The 19,944-nt window shown below is 40.0% G+C and overlaps 1 protein-coding gene and 1 long non-coding RNA gene across 2 annotated transcripts; one reads left to right on the forward strand and one right to left on the reverse strand.

Annotated features, from left to right (window-relative positions):
• Positions 1–892: 892 nt before the first annotated feature.
• LOC112136988 lies at positions 893–2,237 on the reverse strand. The gene is made up of 2 exons (XR_002917465.2): positions 1,766–2,237; positions 893–1,268 (listed from the first exon to the last, which is right to left on the reverse strand). It is a non-coding gene; the product is annotated as an uncharacterized LOC112136988 (long non-coding RNA).
• Positions 1,749–18,711, forward strand: LOC112136987 (lysine-specific demethylase 4A). The gene is made up of 22 exons (XM_024259071.2): positions 1,749–1,885; positions 3,877–4,042; positions 5,936–6,111; positions 6,196–6,310; positions 6,384–6,577; positions 6,847–6,896; positions 7,788–7,891; positions 8,742–8,879; positions 9,333–9,562; positions 11,438–11,961; positions 12,534–12,937; positions 13,012–13,111; positions 13,185–13,369; positions 14,099–14,300; positions 14,444–14,520; positions 15,017–15,072; positions 15,183–15,291; positions 15,820–16,008; positions 16,085–16,255; positions 16,710–16,829; positions 18,084–18,176; positions 18,251–18,711. The coding sequence occupies exons 2-22, from the start codon at positions 3,905–3,907 to the stop codon at positions 18,389–18,391; spliced, it is 3,516 nt and encodes a 1,171-aa protein (XP_024114839.1). The 5' UTR covers positions 1,749–1,885; positions 3,877–3,904; the 3' UTR covers positions 18,392–18,711.
• Positions 18,712–19,944: the final 1,233 nt, after the last annotated feature.

Consider the following 19,944-nt stretch of genomic DNA (forward strand, 5'->3'; position numbering starts at 1 on the left):
CCACTCGCTATGTGACCTTGAAAGGGATTCTGTGGGTTTTGAAAATGGATGGATGGTGAAATAACTAAATATTTCCAGTTGAAAAGTGTTCTTGCTGACAACTTGGTGGTTGTAACGCCCTCTCTCGATGGTTTTAAAGCATATAAATGTTATTTAAGCTCAAATAAATCTGGGATACTTGGTGAATAATGCAGTATTATATTAAAATATTACAGAAAGCAACTATTAATCTTAATTTCATTGGTTGTATCTTTGTGCACAAACTTGTTGAACATGTTGTCTAACATTTTGTTTGTTCATTTTACATTTAAATGTTATTCTGTTTCCATGAAAGTGTCCATAAACTTTTTAAAGAAGAACCTCATTATACACAGATGAAAAGAGCTATTTAAACTATTTGCAACCAATAATACTGTAACAACAAAAGCACTATTTTCATTGGAATGAGTGATGATATGGTATTAATGAATAGATAGAACAACTTTGTTAATCCCCCAAGGGCAATTTAGTAAAAAACTGTTCTCCAAGAGTCTGACAGAAGACGAGCGTAAAACAATGTTGAATCCTGTTGTAAATTTCTATAATTTTGTATAGCTTTATATTTATCAGACAACATTACACTTTTATTACAGTCTACAGCATATTTAATAATTTAAAAATGATGAAAGAGAAAAAGAAGCTTAATCTAATATGCCATGCTAATAATGATGAGATGCTAAATTAGCTGATAAAAAAGTATGGGCAACTAAACAATTAGCATGACGCTTAACTATTATAAACTATGGTTAAAATAATAATTCAAGAGCAAAATGCTTGTGTTTCATTTTTTCAATGGCTATTTTTATAAAATGTCGTTTAAAGTCTGTAAAAAAATAATAATTCTGTTAAATAATTAAAAAAGTGAAATTTACCCTTTTTATTCAGTTTGTCATGACAAATGGGATTACAAACAAATGTAGACATGAGGTGAAAGTTGAGCCACTGCTTACAAGCAAGCATGAAGCTGTACATTTAAAGAAAAATAACACCAGTTCACAAAAACACAAAACCTGCACGATCACAACAGCCTTGATGCAGGTCAGGACTGGACTCTCCATAGTCGCTCTGCAGAAGATAACCGGCAGCTTCTCCAGGTTGTTCCCCCTGATGGAGTCGCATTCTTCACCGCCACTGTGGTATGTGCCGTCCAGGAGAGGTCTTCAGAAATCTGCACGCTCAGGAATCGGATGCACTGGACTCTCTCCACACATGCCCCATTGATTGAGGTACTGGAATTTAGGTCAATTAAAGAAAAGACAAAAAATAATAATAATTGTATTAGAACAGGAGTAACAAATTAGTATGTTCAATAAATTCAAAATTTTCTCATAACCCAAGTAAAAATGGTTTATATAAAATACATTTATTTGACATTCAAATGTAATTTTATTTTTTAATGCTTATCAAAACATTTGGGTTCTTGACATTGATGCTGTCTAAAAGTGGACCAGTAAAGAAGTTATTCAATAAATGTTGTTCCCTATAAGTAAGGACTTAAAAAAAATCCCATTGTTCACATTGTATAATAAATATATTATAATAGCATATATACATGGTAAAAACTGAGTAATAACGCTGTTGTAAATAGTTTTTTGCTCTCAGCTCTCCACCGTTCATCATATCTGAACTCAGCTATAAGGGGCGTGGTCCAGAAAAGAGCTGCGTCGTGATTGGCTGGAAGAATAATCTAACCCTCTTGACAAGTCCAGTGTAAACAAATACTCACTGGGCATGCGCCACACAGTAATAATGGAGGTCTGTCTTTTCCCCCCGGAGCGATGATGGCTGTTTCTACTCAGTTTCCTGCGATGTAGCAAAAAACCAACCCGTCTACATTTCTGCGTTTGTAAGTTTATGTTGGTCGCAAGAGAATTAGTTAACTTTGAGGAAGGTAGGACTTAATTTGAGCATGTTTCAGAAGAAAGTAACGGTCGGCAGCCAGCCGTGTTTGCTAGTTAGTTAGCTGTCAAATCTCTGAGTTCGCCGCTCACTTAGCGGATGTTTCCGTATCAGAGTACCGCCAGGCCTGACTGTGCGACACGGATAACATGTGACTGTCGCCAGCAGAACGTTTCTCCCCGACTGCGCGGGGGGCTTTGCTTCTTAATGACAAAACTTTTAATCCCAGAAACACACTGAGCTTTCTGGCGGCTAGCATCTCGGCTAGCATACAGGGTAAATATTTTTCGAGTAGCTTCTCCGCCGTTGGTCGAAGGCGCGTGACAGACGTGCGGCTTATCCAATCACAGAGCGAGATTCACAGCATGAACTGTAAACATGAAGAGTTCAGTTTTTTCTTCAAACATGGCGAACCTTTAAAAAGTAGATACTTTAAAGCTGTAATTAGAAATAAAAACTGTCATTAGAAATATGGGATACATGCCCAATTTCAGGAATAATTTAGAGTTGACTGTAATATTAAGCACGTTAACTATTGCCATATTTCAGTAATTTAACCTCATATCAAAAACAGTAGAAAAAACCGACCTGGTTAGTCTCTTCACACCAAGATGAAAGTCACATTAGGAATTAGACGCAGTTCAGGCAAAGTCCCACTTTGATTACCTTTTGATCGATTTTTAAAAGCGTCACAGTCGTGTTTTAATTATCATTATGCTATTTTTAGTCCAAATCAAAAACTTGTGTCATTTTCTAGTACATTGTATCTGCAGGATGAGTTCTGAGGATGATCGTTGGTGCGGAGTAAGCCTGCCGCCATATCCCATCATCCTCCCCTGCTAGCTTACAGCCCCTCTCAACCCCAATCTAGCATTACTAGTGCAACAAAAATGGCGAGCTATATTGGAGCTGTCCAGCTGTACTGTTTTGAACCAAATGCCATCAGAATGGAGTGGAGCAGGAAGCTTGTGGCTTGTTGTCTTAGCTTTTATGTCACGGCTACAAGCTTTTCCAACTGCATTGTTTTGTCTGCTCCTGATCCACAACAGTTTGAATAAAAAAATGACGCTTTGCACAAGAATTCCAATATGTTTCGATGTAGTGCTGGTCGATATGGAAAAAATTGTATATCATGATATAAGTTATTGTTTATCACAATAACGATATGTATCACGATATACCAAAATAAACTTTATTTTCAGTTATTCTCTGAAAAAAATGACAAAAATATCTTTACTTACTTTTCTCTGCCTCTATTTTAAAGGAACATGTAACAGAATTATCACAAATAAGAAACATTTATTTAAAGTGCACAACAGTTTAAAGTTTCTTAGTAGAAAAATGCATTTTTGCACAGAAGTTCAGCAATAAAAAATTTAAATGATAGAAGATATATATATATATATTTACATAATAGACACTTTTCTATTGCCCACACAATTTGTATCATCATATCGCCCAGCATTTTTTTGAGTTAATTGATGCATGCATGGCAAATAACCGTGAACCTTTAAGCTTAATTTTTTTTAATTTAGGTTATTACATCATCAGAACCATATCACACATGTTAAAAACATCAAAAACTTGATTTTCATCCAAGTGGGTCTTTAAATTAAGCCTCTATAAATGTTTAAAGTGTACTGAAATAAAGAGCTTAAAGATAAATATGAATATACTTTTTTGCAATATTGTCATGTCAGATCGCTTTAGTGCTCTGTTTGTGCACAACATGTGTAAATGTCCAAAAATGTATTGAATAAGTATAAGTTTAGGGGAAAAAAACATATTTTGTCCTATAAACAAATATACATGTGGAATTATTAAATTATTATATCTGGAGCACTGACAGAGTGTCTGAAAACACTGCTGATAGAAGTCAGACTGTTCTTTTACAAAGTGCAGACCTATAATGATGTGTCTGTGTTCTACATCCATCAGAGTCCAGGCTGTAGTAAGGTTCTTCAAGATGACCACAGATCACTCAGTCCAAAGTGAGGCCTTCAGGGTCATGACCTTCACCCCCTCCAAGGAGGAGTTCAAGGATTTTGTACGTTATGTCGGCTACATGGAGTCACAGGGAGCTCACCGAGCGGGAATGGCTAAGGTAAGTTCTTCTCTTCCAAATTGTTCTTTGTTTAAATGCGTTTTTTGTGTCCCAAACGATCCACAATCCTCAAAGTTTCCAGCGTTGATTAAAGTGAAGTCCTGCTGTTTCAGCAATGGAGCTCATAGTGTTCGCTCCCGTCTCTGCTCGGCTGCTGTTTCAACCACCCGCTGTGCTGACCGAGGTTCTGGGTCCAGCTTGAGAGCCGTCTTTGGACTGGGACGGGTCTACCTCCACAATGACTTGGGGCCTCTGCTGTTTGTTAAAAAGCAGTATTGCAGTATTGCTGCAGAGGCAACATTCTTTCACATTTATCACAAAAAGTCTTTAAGGATGTCAGAAAAAACATTTGTCTTTCTTCTGGAAAAGTTTTGCTGGAGGTGTTTGCAAAAGTTGGCAGCCGTTAGTATTTGTGAAGCACAACAAGGTTTAAATGTCCAACAGTTGGTTGAGAGTTTTTTGTTGTTTCTGCTGGTTCCTGTTAGGGCTGTGGATCGTTACTTAGGTGGCGATCTGATTTGATTCACAAATCAAGCTCAACCATTTACAAGTCGGACCACGATTCTTACTTTTCAATATAATGTTTGTTGCAATGTGTGTATTTTTACTCAATGTATGAAAATTAAAATAATTTGTAATAAATCACCATCATTTATACATTTATTTAGGAGATCAGAATGAACAAAACTGTTAAAACATTAAGATTTAAGTAGGTGGAAGTGGTTTTTGTCACTTTAAACTTTTTTTTCTCAACCTTCTGGTTAACTTCCAAACTTAACTAAAGTTTAACTAAACTGTCAGCTAAAATAAACAACATAAAAAGCATAAGTATTACTGTTGTTTTTGATCATTTAACCACAAATCCTGAAAATGTTCTCCATGCTTTTATCCTCCTCAACTCCTCTCTACATTCTACATCACTTAACGGTCTAACCATTACGTATTGGTGCCATTCCGGTATAAAAAGTGTCTTTTTTACGCAACAGAATCAGCTGACTTGGTGTGATTACATCCGCCCTTCAGCTGTGCAGCGCTGCATTCAGCGTGAGGCTGCATTTCTCAGCTTCAGAATCTGTTGGAGTTACGTCAATTGCGTAACTACGGAAAAGTTACCATAACCAAAACAATGTAAACACTGGAGCTAAAGCTCAGATGTTGATGCTAATTTTTTTTTTTTTTTAGAATTCATGTCAGTGAGCGGAACTTCAGTCTCACTTTTTGAGCAGAAAAAAGCTCTCACTAATTTTACTTTGAAAACAGGAAGCCTCACCAATACTTTATTTTGAAGATTTGTTTTCTTCTGGTGACAGAAGCGCTGCCCATCCGACTTTGTTTTAGTTTATAAACTTACAGTCCAACATTATTCTGTATTTCAAAGCAATACATACATTGTTCCCATATCATGTTTTACTACACTCTATTATATTTATAAAGATTGCGAATCAGCGATCTTGGACGTCGCTAATGTTCACACTCGAATTTTCAGGATCAGATTGCATTATAGCCCTAGTTCCTGTAATGTTTTGTGCACCCTTTACTCTACATGCTGGAGATGTACTGGCTAAACTGTTTATCTTTCTGTCATGGCTGCACATGGACTCATGCACAAACAGATCTGATCTTCCCATTCCTGTTCCAGAAGAAATCTTAGCGCAGATCCTTGATCACAGAAAGGAGGAGGCGAGCAAACATTGAACTATTAATGTGTGATATGGCTTCAGTTCTGACTCCTCCCCCCTCTTAAAACTTGGTTTTTGTGGTTCCATGAGTGTTCTCTGACCAGAAACTCCTAAAGAATGTCACGCTTGAATCTCAGTTTTTCTGCAGCTTAGACCCTCTCCCTTTCAGGTATGTTTGGACAGTAAAAGACTTTTCTATTTTCTTCTCTTGTAGGTTATTCCTCCTAAAGGCTGGAAGCCAAGAGGGACGTATGACGACGTGGATGACCTGCTGATTCCTGCTCCCATCCAGCAGGTGGTGACTGGTCAGTCAGGCCTCTTCACGCAGTACAACATCCAGAAGAAGCCCATGCTGGTCCACGAGTTTCAGAAGACCTCCAACCTGGACAAGTCAGTCCATCTCAGAGATGTTTTTAAGTCATGAAGTTAAAATGTGTTTGAACTTAAATGACCTGAAACTGTTGTGAGCTGCAGGTTCTGTAGCCCCAGGTTTGCTGACTTCAACGAGCTGGAGAAAAAGTTCTGGAAGAACCTGACCTTCAACCCTCCTCTTTACGGCGCGGACGTCAGAGGGACGCTGTTCGATCCCGTGAGTAACAGGAAAGCTTCGAAAAACTGAGGGTGTGTGGATCATCCGGGTGACAGCCTCCTCTTCCTCACAGGACGTGCCGGACTGGAACATCAGCCGTCTCGACTCTATTCTCAACGCGGTGGAGGGTGAGTGCGACGACAAGATCAAAGCGGCCCAGGGACCAAACCTGGACTTCGGAATGTGGAAGAGCGCCTTCGCCTGGCACACGGAGGAAATGGACCTGTACAGCCTCAGCTACATGCATTATGGAGAGCCCAGGAGCTGGTACGTGCACACCTGCATGCTCGTGTGCTCGGGCAAGATTTGGGGATTTGTATCAAAACTTTTCATAAAAGATTTACAATCAAGTTTCTGCAGATTTTAAAATATTTTTATAACCACAAACATTTTCATAAAGCACTTCTGATCTAAAGGTGGAGAAAAAAAATCCATATCCATGTACAACAGAGAATAAAGAAATGAGACAACATCCCAGATTAACACATATCTAAGATTTAAGTTAAACTGCAGCTGTTATTCACATTCTTCTGCAGGTACGTTGTTCCCCCAGAGCACGGCAGAAGGTTGGAGAAGCTGGCCAAGGGTGAGAAAGTTTTCCTCGTTTTGTTTTTATTTCATCAATTGGTCCTACTTTAAATTAAAAAGTTTTTCCAGTATTTCAAACCGAAACCTTTGACACACCAGTTTATATTATTTTTCCTTTTTTTGCACTCAAACCTAATTTTCCCCCAATATTTTACAGTAAAATCTGAACTGCATTATGAGAGTTTGGATTCTTTACTTAAGGCTGTGTGAGACATGTGAGACAGCTATGGGGGTTGAAGAGAGGAAGGAGTTTCTGGATTTCTGGATCAGAAACATTAACATTTCTTTCAGATATTTTTACATAAAATAGATATTTAAAATAAAATTGTCCTTTAGGTAAGAGCTGCTATGCACAGTTATTTTATGCCTTCTGTAATAACAAATTCTTACTTCTAATGATGTCTCTTGAAGGGCCTGTCGCTCCCTTTATGAAGGAACTGACACTTGGAGCTCAGTCCAGAACAATTGGAACCGGCTCCATCATTTCATGAACGTCTGACATTATAAGGCCTTTCATGAACCAGGAGATTGGAAGTTTCCATTCTTTCCGTCAACTTTAACAACATATTAGCATAATATACAAATAACATAATTGGGATATAATGAAACACAGCTTTTAGTTACAAGGCAGACCAGCATTTTAATAAATTAATGACTAATTGACATTTTCATTCACAATGAAGCTTCCTTGAAGTTTCCTTCATGATAAAGAGATGCAAATTGGTGGGACATGTGATTGATTTCTGCATCATTTTGCAGTTGATATCCAAAAACAGAAAACCAGAAACAGAACTGTTTCTGATGAACTGAAACTTGTTCTGGATATTTACAGTAATCTTTTGTGCTCTTTTTATCACACAGAAATCTAAATGTTTTTCTGCGCCTCCAGGTTTTTTCCCCGGAAACGCTCAAAACTGCGAAGCTTTCTTGCGGCATAAAATGACGTTAATTTCTCCTACAATCCTGAAGAAGTACAGTATTCCATTTGAGAAGGTAAGCTCACTTTATTTCCTCCTGTTTGTTTGAGAATCAATGAGCTCATGTTTTACATCATAAACCTCTTAGCTGTTTCTATTTGTTATTTTCACAAATGTATTCATTGGACTGTTTTTCATCTTCTCTAGTTTATACAGTTTCATCTGGATCTGAAGGTTCTTTGTTGCTAAATTTTAACACTCGAAGATGTTTTAGCATTTTTTTATCATTTGTCCATTCAGTCTTTTTTTCACAATGAAAATACTTTACTTGAAAAGGATTTTTTGTCCCTTTTCATCAACACATTCTTGTCAATTTGATCAGTTAATTAAAAGGTTAAGAGAAGAGAAGCAAAAACAAATAACAAAACTTTAACATAAATCTGCAGCAATTGTTGCAACACAATAAAAACATTTTCAACCTGAAACTAGAACTGAAGAAATGTTCTTCCTGCTTGTCTAAGTGTTCCCAGTGGTCTTTTAGTTATGATTATGCTGTTTTTAGACAAAATCAAGAAAGCTGTATTGTTTTGTTGGACATAGTTTCTGCAGAGTGGCAGGAGTTCATTAGAAATTCCCCTTCTCCTCTCTGTTGCTTAGAGCTCAGAGCAGGAAACCTGTGGCCTACCCAGTCTATTTTCTGTCACAAATATGCTCTTTTTCAAACTGACATTTTTTCGTCTACTCCTGATCTATAACAACTTGAATAAAGAAAAATGTAAAAATGCAAATTTAATCTAAATCTTCTTTATATATGTCCTCCATCATCAGGAAAATACCACAAATACATATTTAAAACACCAAAAATAACCATTTTCATTAGACTGGGTCTTTTTTGTTAAGTCTATATCTGATTTTGTTCTCTTCAGGTGATTCAGGAGGCGGGGCAGTTCATCGTGACATTCCCGTTTGCTTACCACGCCGGCTTTAACCACGGCTTCAACTGCTCCGAGTCCACAAACTTTGCTACGCAGCGATGGATCGAGTACGGAAAACAGGCAACGTTGGTATGACCACGCAAAAACAGAGAAACATCCATGAAAACTACTTCTTTGTTCTGGCACGACTGGGCCTCTTTCACAAAGACTGCTCCAAAAGAAAAAGGTTTCTGTAATAAATATGCAGAACAAGATGGAAGTTTTAGAAATGAGGCACATGGTTATGATCCTGTTCTGAAGCTTTTTTCCGTCTCTGCATCCACAAACTCTTTGGTCTGCTCCTGTTCTTCTTCCATCTGTGGTGTTTTCACCAAACTCTGAGTATCTTCTTTGCACACTACCAAATCATCTAATCCTCTCACTTTGTGTTGCTTCTGATGTTCCTCTCCTTGTTTCCATCCTCCTCACTCCCAGAGAACATCTCCTGTGCTTAAAGAAACCCATAAAGTTCATTTTGTTTGTTTCGTTATTTATTAATTCTGTGCAATTGGGGTGACAGTATGGATCTGTGTCTCCTCTCAGTGCTCCTGCCGTCAGGACTCAGTGAAGATTTCCATGGATGCGTTCGTCCACAAGTATCAACCAGAGCGCCACAGCCTGTGGAAGGCGGGGAAGGACCATGTTCTTATCGATCACTGCAAGCCGACTCCAGAGGCCGCAGAGTTTCTAAGAAAAGCAGATGTCCCACCCTCGAAGGAGACTTCTTCTAAAAGGTCAGCGGAGGAGCCTTCAGATCGCACCCAGAACAACAGGTTTGGACCAGAACATCTGCAATCACACTTTATCATCCTCAATATTATTTTGGATTTGGTGATCAGGAACTCTGTAACATGGTTAATGTTCCTTCAAACAGAGACTGAAACCTGGCTTTATTCAAGCAGAGGAGTAAGTCTATTTAGAAGAGCTTTGATTGCTCTGCTGGTTTCATCTTGTTTTTTTGTCTGAATTCTCAGTTTTGCATTTTCATTTTTTCATTTTGGCATCAAACGTTCAGAAAGGCGTTTACTGATTAAAATAAACGAGTTTCTTTGTCACTTAAACGTTGGTCCAACTGCAGAGTTCAAAGGTCACGGCAGAAGATGTCCAACAGAAGTCCATGAACGCGATTTCTTATTTTAACAGTTTTTCTTAAATGTTGTTGAAAGAACCACACCAATAAAAATAGTTATTTTGTGTATTTATTATCTTTTTGTGACATTGTTCTCACGATGGAGGACATGTATAAAGAAAATTAGTCTTAAAACTGCATTTTTGAGTATTTCTTTATTCAAATTTTGAATTAGGAGCAGACAAAAAATACCACTGTAAAAAGTCTGTAGCAGTGACGTATGTGTTATAGTTGGTCACATCCTCCCCCCTCTGGTATGCTTTGATGCATACACTCGTAGACAAATAGACCCATGTACATCTTTGTTTTCCTTGTTTGAGCTGGTTTTGGGGTCATAACTGTATGGCTGAATAGCTCCAATATTGCTCGCCATTTTTGCACCAGTAATGTTGAGTTGGGAGTGTAAATGGCTGTAAGCTAGCAGGAGAGCATGTCAGCAAAGGGATGATGGTAAGTCAAGGGAGGCTTACTTTGTACCAAAAGTCCCGCCCACAACTCAGCGGAGACTTTTTTTAATGAACTCCTGCCGCTCTGCAGAAACTATGTCCTAGAAGTGGGACTTGAAGTACTTTCAATTAAAGTCAGATTTCATTATTGAAATTCATTTTAGGTTATGTGTGATAGAGTTCCTCATGATGGAGAACATTGGTTTCTGTTTGGATTTTTCTTATCACTTTTTAGTCTGAGATTTTGAGAACTCTTTGTGCTGACTTGTGCACTTATGATCATCTTCTATGCAGATGACCCTGTTCTGTTCTCTCTGTTGTGAGAGAACCTGCTTCTACGACACTTTCTGGATAAAAAAACACCTGACTTTTCTTAACCTGGACAAGAGTCATTATATCTGTACTTTTCCAAAACAGTATCGTCTTCTTGATTAATGAGACATTCAGACTCTAAAATCTTGTTTTAGTTCTTTAGCTCATTTTGTGGTTTCAAAATCTTCGGTTGGGGTTTCTGAAATTTTAATCAGTTTAATGTTTTTGGAAAATCAATGGAAAAAGCTTGTAATCCCTAATAAAGACATTGTGGTTCTTGAGAGCTGTGAACATTAACAAACGTTTAGCCACAAAAGTCACTCAGACGTACTAATGGTTTTTAAAAAAACCTCAGTTTAGGTTTTATGTTGATTTTAATACATTTCTGAGTTTATATTGAGTTTCTGTACATGAGGATTTGGGGGCAGACAGGAAATTACATCACATAGGAGATTGAATTAGATATTAAATCACTGTTGTTGTATCCTTCTTGTATTACTTAGTTTAAGACTTTAGCTACCTAATTTATTTTATATCTGTTTTTCTTTTCTCAGCTTGATTTATGTTTATCAGCTGAAGTTTTGCCAGTCATTTCATACTATTAAACTTAAGCTTTAGTGTTAATAATTAATACATCCTTATAATGACATTAAACATGGTTCTCTCTGGTAAATTGTTGTGTATCAAAACTTCTGGAAAATTAATAAATTAAGTTTGTGTCTGAAACTCTGCTCTCCCAATGGTTGTTTAAACCGTTTCAGTCTCAAGCCGCACGTGGGTAGAAGGCGTCAGAAGGAGGCCGGAAAGACCTCCAACTCCGATGACGTGAAATCCGAGCTGACAGAGAAGGAAACTGAGGAGGTGGAGCCAGAGAAATCCGATCTTACAGAGAAGGACAATGAGGGGGCGGAGCCAGAGAAATCCGAGCTTACAGGGAAGGACACTGAGGGGGCGGAGCCAGAGAAATCCAAGCTGATGGAGGAGGACACTGAGGGGGCGCAGCCAGTGAAATCCAAGCTGATGGAGGAGGACACTGGGGGGGCAGAGCTGGAGAAATCCAAGGTGACTGAGAAGAAAACTGAGGGGGCGGAGCCAGAGAAATCCAAGCTGATGGAGGAGGACACTGAGGGGGTGGAGCTGGAGAAATTTGAGGTGACGGAGAAGAAAACTGAGGGGGCGGAGCCAGAGAAACCCGAGCTGATGGAGAAGAAAACTGATAGGGCGGAGCCAGAGAAACCCGAGCTGATGGAGGTGGAGTCTCCTGCAAAGATTTCTGTCCCATCAGGTATGGCAGCAGTTATACACTATTAAAATATTCTAGGTTTTTATTCATTATCCTGTCAATTGTGTTGAATAGATTTAAAAATTAATACACTTAACTAAAGGGGATTTATAAATGTACACAGAAAAAACAGTTTTAGTCTGTTTTCAGATACTGTATTATACATTGTGGAAATCACATTTTTACCAAATTGTGATCCATTATAAAAACCTTTTTTGGCCATTTTGACCTGGAAGATGAAACCCAAGTACCAAAGCAGCAGTTTTAAAACAGTCTAGGAAAAACGTTCTATTAATTTGTGCTGGCCACTTCTCTTTTGATGCACCATTGACTTAACATTGAAACTGGATACAACTGCCGCCCAAATCGTGTTCGGTGTGAACGTTGCTCCACAGGCCTTATTATATGTTAAAAAACTCTATAACTGGTATGTTAACTCCGCCTCTGTAAACATGGAAACATTAAAGGCATAAGGGGAAATAACTTCAGACATTTTTCCTGATTCTGGTGTTAAATTTGCCTAGGAACTGCTAAGTCTGACCCTGAGCACCTGTCTATTACATTTCTTTGTCCAGACATCGAGGGAGTTGAGCTGGAAGCAACCAAGGAGAAGGACAGCAAGCAACGACTTCAGTCCAAAGTTCAGTCAAAAAGCAGCAACAGAAAAGGCGTCAACAGACGGAGCCCAGCGAAGAAAGAGAAAAATGGAGAGACAGTTACAGATGGTTCTCTTTATCAACCTCCTGCCGCCAAGCTGGTTTCTTCAAACTCTAAAGAGACTGGCCACGGGGTGGAGCCTCCGGGGGAGACCCAGCCGAGCCCAGGCGGCCTGTTTCAGAGGCCACTGAGCTCTGCAGATGTCCTGCATGTCCACAGCTACGCCAAAGGAGACTATGGAGAGGATGTCCCACCAAAGGAGGAGGAGAACGATGGCAGGGACTTTCAGAAGGAGGAAGACTTTAGACCTGGCAACAAAGACGTAAGTTGATTAAAAATATGATCCTTCAAAGTGTTTTTTTTTTCTCATGTAGACAGAGTCTTTATCTCCACCAGGTGATGGAAATTACCGAGACTGGAGATCAGGATACAGAAAAAGTCCAGGTCCAGCTTCCAAACCACCAGCCGCCCCCCCAGGACTGTATCAGTGACGAAGGTGTGTCAAAGTATTTTCAGATATTCTCCTCTGAGCTCAACCGTTGAATCTGTAATCCTCCTGCTTGCTGCAGAGGGCGCTGATGAGATTCCTACCTCAGAGGAGTTTGGTTTGGAGGTGGAGAACTGGGCAAAAGCTCTGGCCCATCTGTGGCAGAACAGACCACACAACCTAAAGAAAGAAAAGGAATACAACCAGCGCATGGGCAGCAAACCTCCATACTGCTCCATCTGCTCACTCTTTCACACCTACCAGCAGGTAACGATCACCTGAGCAGATCTACTGCTCACCTCATCACAGTTTCTTTGCATAGTGTCATCCTATTAGTTTTTCAAAGTTCAACCTCACAGGAATATAGCTTTGAAAGGATGCAAAACAAAGAAATATTAACAACCAAACAATTTTCAGAGTCAAGAAAACACGAAAACTCTCCACAAGCTACTTGCCTAAAAACCTTGGAAATATCAACTACACAATGATTTCCTAGGAATTAACTACCCAAATAACTTTCTAAGTGTAAGTGCCATTTACTGAGAGATTTAAGTTACATTCGAATTCCATTTTATTTTGATGGTTTTATGTTTTGTTTCTGAGACATTGGTTATTATTGTTAAAATGCAGCATTTACTAAAGTGTGTGTTAATAAAAAAAGACACTTGTTTTTAAGTGTAATAACAACACACATAGATGTCAATTCAGATCTATTTGTTTATAAAGCTTTACCTCTTAAGAGGATGTAAGAAAAACATCAAACCCCCTCAAACATCCAGTGTGGTTTAGACTGTTTCAGTCAAAGCAGGTTAGCTAAGCAGAGCAAAGAGTTTCGAGTGTTTTCCCCAGTCAGGGGTGGACTGACTGTGGGGATGGATCACTGCCTCTGACTCGCTCTCAGATTATTACTTCAGATTCACATTCTTTAATGTATATGTGAAAAAGTAAACATTTTTTCTTCAATAACCTTTAATAATAGTTTCTGTTCTTTGTCAGACGGAGTACAAAAGGGCCGATGCCCCTGTCATGGGGGCCGGGGGGCACATGCGGACCAAACCTCTGATCCCAGAGATGTGCTTCACCACAACAACAGAGGAGGACTCGGAGCAGCAGGACGAGTCTGTTGCTCCTTATCTGGAGGAAGATGGAAGCAGCCTCCTCATCAGCTGCTCGCAGTGCTGCGTTCGAGTTCATACCTGTTAGTTCACACTCAAATAGACACTGACATGTTTGTACACACAAACGTGCACACACACAAGCGCACCAATATATACATACATATGTACACACATTTACCCACAAACACAAACATGCTTCATCCTCTGTGTTTCTGTGTTCCAGCGTGTTATGGTGTGGATCCAGCCACTGTGAGCAAGGAGTGGAAGTGTGCACGCTGTAAAGCCAACGCCATGACAGAGGTGAGTCGATGTTTTACTGAAACACTTGAGTTTCAGAACAAGGAGGTTAGACAGAGCAAACACTGCCGTTTGGTGACAGTAGAAATGTTCTGATCCCTGCATGAGCCAACATACTGGTCCATCAGTCTTTGGTGGGACTGCTGTCCACACATTTGTGATCCAGATGAGACCAGAGAACTGGGCTGACACTCCTAAAGAGCCCGGGGTTCCTGTGAGCAGGTTTCTGCAGGCCTTTAAACAGCAAAACATTCAGTTCAGAGACACATTAAAACTCTTAGGAGAGAAAACTTCTCGTGACCATGAGCTGCAATGCCCTAGGTAATTACAAATGGATGAAAAGCCAGAAAATGGAACCGAGGAAATGACTTCAATCGCATTTAAATAGATCTGCTCGTCTCTGCAGAAACTCTGATTGAGTTTTGGGGTTTTCCTGTATCTTTTCTGCCAGCTTCTGTGAGTTTTAGGTTGATGTTGTGTGTGTTTTTTTTTTGTCCAGGATTGCTGCCTTTGTTGGTTAAGAGGCGGAGCTTTACAGAGAACCAGCAACCACAAGTAAGTAAGCACGCACACAAACACACATGTAGCGGAGTGAGTCGAGGTGGTGAAAACTTTCAAATCAACTTCAACTTTGACTGTACCGAAGCTCTTTCTGAATGATGTAGGTGGGTGCACGTGTTGTGCGCCGTGGCGGTTCTGGAGGCTCGCTTCGTCAGCATCTTTGATCGGAGTCCTGTGGATCTGAGTGGAATTCCTCTGCAGAGATTCAAACTGGTGAGTTCAGCAGAGGAAGTTTAACATGTCTGAGTTCTCGTTACAGGCTACTCTAACAGTCAAAAGAGTTTCACTTAAAGTCCCACTATGACCATTTTTTTTTGTTGTGATGTTAAAAAGATCATTAATTCAAACAGAGATTTTCTGCCTCATAGATCAAAAACTGGGTTTTTGAGCTTGAAAAAGACAAAATACTCCATCTGCCCTGGGCTGATTCATCAAGTTTAGATCTGAAAGTTGGTAATTCTGTTGGTAATTTCAGATCTCAGAGGCAAAGACAGAGTTATAAATGGATCAAAAATATGAAGACAAATAAAAACCAAATAGGAACAAACTAAATTAACAATAACACCCCGATTTAGGTCTACAAACCAGTCAACTTTCCAAATGTAAACAATAAAATTATTATTGTTTTCATTTTTTTCTAGAACTATTTTTATTTTTGGGAAACTGATAAATATAAGAATTAGTCTTCAGGTGTTCGAGACTCTGGTATCATATCCCGACCTTCTGTGTGTGAACCGACAGAAGTGTTACTACTGTAAGAAGAGGATGAAGAAGGCGTCCGGCTGCTGTGTTCAATGCTCGCACGGCCGCTGCCCCACTGCCTACCACCCCACCTGTGCCCAGGCTGCGGGGGTCCTCATGCAGCCCGGAGAGTGGCCCTTCGTCGTTCACGTCACCTGCTGTCGCCACAAAGGCCCCGCCCAGATCGAGGTAGAGACCTGCTGAAGGTTTCTCCGCTCATCCTCGTTGCCCTAGAGCTGCAGCAACCTATCTCTTTGTTTCCCAGAGGAACAAAGCGGCCATGCATGAGCTGAGCGTGGGGCAGAAGGTCATCTGCAAGCACAAGAACGGGCGCTACTACCAATGCGACGTGATCCAGCTGTCCAAGGAGACCTTCTACGAGGTCAACTTCGACGACGGCTCCTTCAGCGACAACCTTTTCCCAGAGGACATCGTGGTGAGGTTCTCCTTTTCCCTCCTGCAACATCAAACCGTCTTCAGAGGTTAGAGTGGAACACAGAAACCGGTCAGTCAGCTGACCGTGGATAACCTGCAGGTTTGTGTAGACCTGTGAGGGGATACGCTTCCACTGAGTCCAGCTCTGCTTGGCCTATGCTGTGGATGTGGTGGGGGAGGGTGGGGTTAAGTGTCTCTCTTTAGGACGGATGAGCAGCTGATTGGCTGAGCTGCAGGCCATTAGTTATATTAATAGAGATTAAGTCAGTTCAGATCAAATGGAGAAACTTAGTTCTCTAAAACAAGAAGATGCAGTTTATGCTTTTTCATGACAGTGAAGTTTTAAAAAACATCAGTTCAAATCCCAGATGTCTTCAGCAGCTGCGACCCTCAGAGTTCCTCTGCTGCCCTGATGGTTTCTGCAGAGCTTCCTAAAGTCTCGTTTTGTTGGCTAGAGCCGGGACTGTGCGCAGCTGGGGCCCCCGCCGTCAGGAGAGGTGGTTCAGGTGCGGTGGACGGACGGCCTGGTGTACGGGGCCAAATTTGTGGCAGCTCACATCACTCAGATGTATCTGGTAAGATTCTTGCCTCATGTCTGGCAGGTGTTTCTTGCTCTTGTGTGAGGCCTTAAGATGACCTGAAGCTTCATAAAGAAACTGATCTCATTCATTTTAAATGTAGGATAAAATCTTTTTGGTCAAACGTCAGATTTGGATTTGGGTAGAACTAATCTATCCATCACCAGCAGCTTCCCTGCAGATCCGGTATCTGCTCGATGCAGACTCTATCAGCTCAGACGTCCAGGTCTTCATCTCATCCTTTCAGAGAAGAGGTTCTTCTGTGGGGACTTTCTCCACAATTTAGGTTTGATCCATTAGTACAAGGAGGGAAAAAAATAGAAGCAAGAATAAAGATAGAGGATCTTTTTATTTTTGTTTCAATGCAGATTAGAAAAAGATCATAAAGTTCAGGAGAACGATCGGATTCTCCCTCATGTTGGTTTTGGACTTCACCCGCTGGTCAACACATCACGGGCCAAAACTGAGCCCATGATTGGTTGTCACGACCAAGGCTGTCACTTTATCGCGTTAGTCGCGATTAATTAATTACAGACATTTTAGCGCGTTATTTTTTTGTAATTGTGTTCATCTCATTTTTGTGTCGGTTGATTACTTTCGTGTTAATGCACACCTGAGGGCATCAAACCATGGTCGTTTAAGAAAAATATAAATATTAAAATAATTATTAGAACTTCAGTCTTGCTTATATTTTTAAGATTTTTTTTCATTTATTTTTCCAAAATACTATTTAAAACCCAGTGCGTCACGTCGTCATGGTAACATCTTCAGCGCGCGGCACGCACTGATCACTTTCTGCTCTCGCCCATTTTACCTCAAAACAAAGCTTTTCACAGCAATTATTAGGTTAAAAATCATTGGGATTAAAATAATTCATTAGATTAATTAAAGTCACGCTTAATTAATCACGCAAAAAATGTATTCGCAGTGTAAAAGTTCAGATTTTTGAAAACATGCCACACCACCCGAAACACTCAGCTTCCTGACTGCCACACCGCATCTGACACTCAAAACGCATCACGAGTCCTCTGATTGCATCTGTGCATTGACTTAACACTAAGATCACAGCTTTAAGCTCCTTTTTGTCAGAGAAAACAAGCATTTAAGACTGTTGCCATGAGCAACGGACAACAGCTTCTTTCGTTGAGCTCTCTCTGACTGTGAGCACGCGGGTCAAAAACCTGGAAAAGAGAGAACTCTAAAGCAAAGTGTGGTTGTGTTTCTGCTCTAAAGAGTCCCTCTGCTCTGCAGGTGGAATTTGAAGATGGCTCCCAGCTAACAGCCAAGAGGGACGACGTCTACACTCTGGATGAAGAACTTCCCAAGAGAGTGAAGTCCAGACTGGTGCGTGCAGCTTCTTATCTGAACCCCCTGATGCACATTCGGTTTGTGACTCACTGGCGCTGTCCTCCTTTCAGTCCAAAGCCTCAGACATGAGGTTTGACGGGATCTTTGAAGAGAAGGAGATCATCCGAGAGTCGAAACGGCAGCGAGTCATCAACTCCCGTTACCGTGGAGACTACATCGAGCCTGTCATCTACAGGGCCATCATGGAGTAACATCAGCCAAGTGTGTCCACCTAAACACCACCAGCATCCACTGAGAAACTGCACCTTGAACAGCCTCAGACCCTTTTTTATTGTTCACTCCTCCGTCTGCGTGAACAAGCCCGTGCTCGGTTTTTTACCGTGGTCAAGAAACTCACCTTTTTATATTTTTTTATTCCATCAGACGCATCGACAGCAGGCGAACGTTTGGTCCTGTGGCATATAAACCAGAGTAGAAGTGACTTTCAGGAGATGAAATGAAACATTTATTCAAGGAAAACCTCCACTTATGTAAAAAATATCGATCAAATAAACATTTTAGTTCATTTTGATTCTTCAGTGTTTGTTAGTGTACACTCTGCTCCAACAGGTGGCAGTATTGAGCTCAGATCACAACCTTCTCTCAAACTGGAATACATAGATGAGAAATGCCTTCATCTTCAGACCTGGAGCATTTAAGGTTTTCTTTGGGTCTTATTAGTTAACAAAGATAAAGATTTTAATGGATCCACATCCAACGAATCAATAATAAAAGCCCATCCCAAACAACACGCCATGTTAGTAATATGAGCATGACAAGCAAAGTCATTGGTTGCTATGCAAAGTTAGAAAATATGCTTTATTTATCTTATGCCATTTCGGGATAAGAGCTTCAACTTTAAAAGAGTTTTAATAAATTAAAGGATTTTGAATTTTAAATAATGCTATTTAAATTATTTTTTTATTAATTCAGACACGACTGAATAAGCAGATCACAGGTGGAGATTTTTCAAATCAACCGTCTCTTAAAGAATCACCTGAATCAGTACAGAGGGATTATATTTATCCCAAAAGGTTTTTGTTGGACCTCAGCTCAGACACTAATGTTTGCTAACATTTCCACCCCACGAGAAGAGATGGCTTCATCTAAAAATCAAAACCTTGTGACATCATTTCATCTGTGTGGTCAAAGAGCAACACGACCATCTGTGATGGAGAAGAATCACATCCTGGGCAACTTCACTCAAGAGTAGCTGGTTTTGGAGAAACTTTTACTTTTACCATGTGAATTCATCCTTTTTGAAGATTTATTTTTCTAGCATAAACATTAGCTTACCATTTTCCAAAGAGAGCTTTGTAGTTTTTGTGGTTCCTTCTATAAGAGCCTCCTCAGGTTTTCTGGCCTCCGTGATGGTCTCAGAATCTGGAGCTCCCATCATGAATTCATGGTCACAGAATTCAGGCAGCAGCCGGTGCTGCTGGCCTGGTTGTTTAGTGGGGCAAATGTAAGTATGACCTCTATGCCAAAAATATGGGGTGAAAGTGGGCGGATCTGAGGATCGAAAGTTTGGGCATCCCAGGTAAAATGTATTATTGTGCATAAAAAACCCAAGGAAAGATTAAAAAATCTTCAGATTACAGATGATACATTCTTTTAATATGCATAAAAAAATTTTATTTCCATCATTTACTTTTTCAAAATAAAACGAAATAATGGCGTGGAAAAAATTGCAAAATGTTTTTTTGGATCCAGCAAAGAGTCTCTCCATTCTTATTTGAGGAATCTTCATCCATTCTTATTTACA

Source organism: Oryzias melastigma, linkage group LG4 (assembly GCF_002922805.2).
Source record: "Oryzias melastigma strain HK-1 linkage group LG4, ASM292280v2, whole genome shotgun sequence".
In the NCBI taxonomy this organism is placed as follows: Eukaryota; Metazoa; Chordata; class Actinopteri; order Beloniformes; family Adrianichthyidae; genus Oryzias; species Oryzias melastigma.

What these genes read in the sequence shown, in the direction of transcription:
- LOC112136987 (XM_024259071.2), top strand. Translation starts at nt 3,905, where the DNA reads ATGACCACAGATCACTCAGTCCAAAGTGAGGCCTTCAGGGTCATGACC. An exon ending in AAGCCAACGCCATGACAGAG is followed by an intron (nt 14,521 to 15,016) that starts GTGAGTCGATGT and finishes TTTTTTGTCCAG; the next exon opens with GATTGCTGCCTTTGTTGGTT. An exon ending in ACATCACTCAGATGTATCTG is followed by an intron (nt 16,830 to 18,083) that starts GTAAGATTCTTG and finishes TCTGCTCTGCAG; the next exon opens with GTGGAATTTGAAGATGGCTC.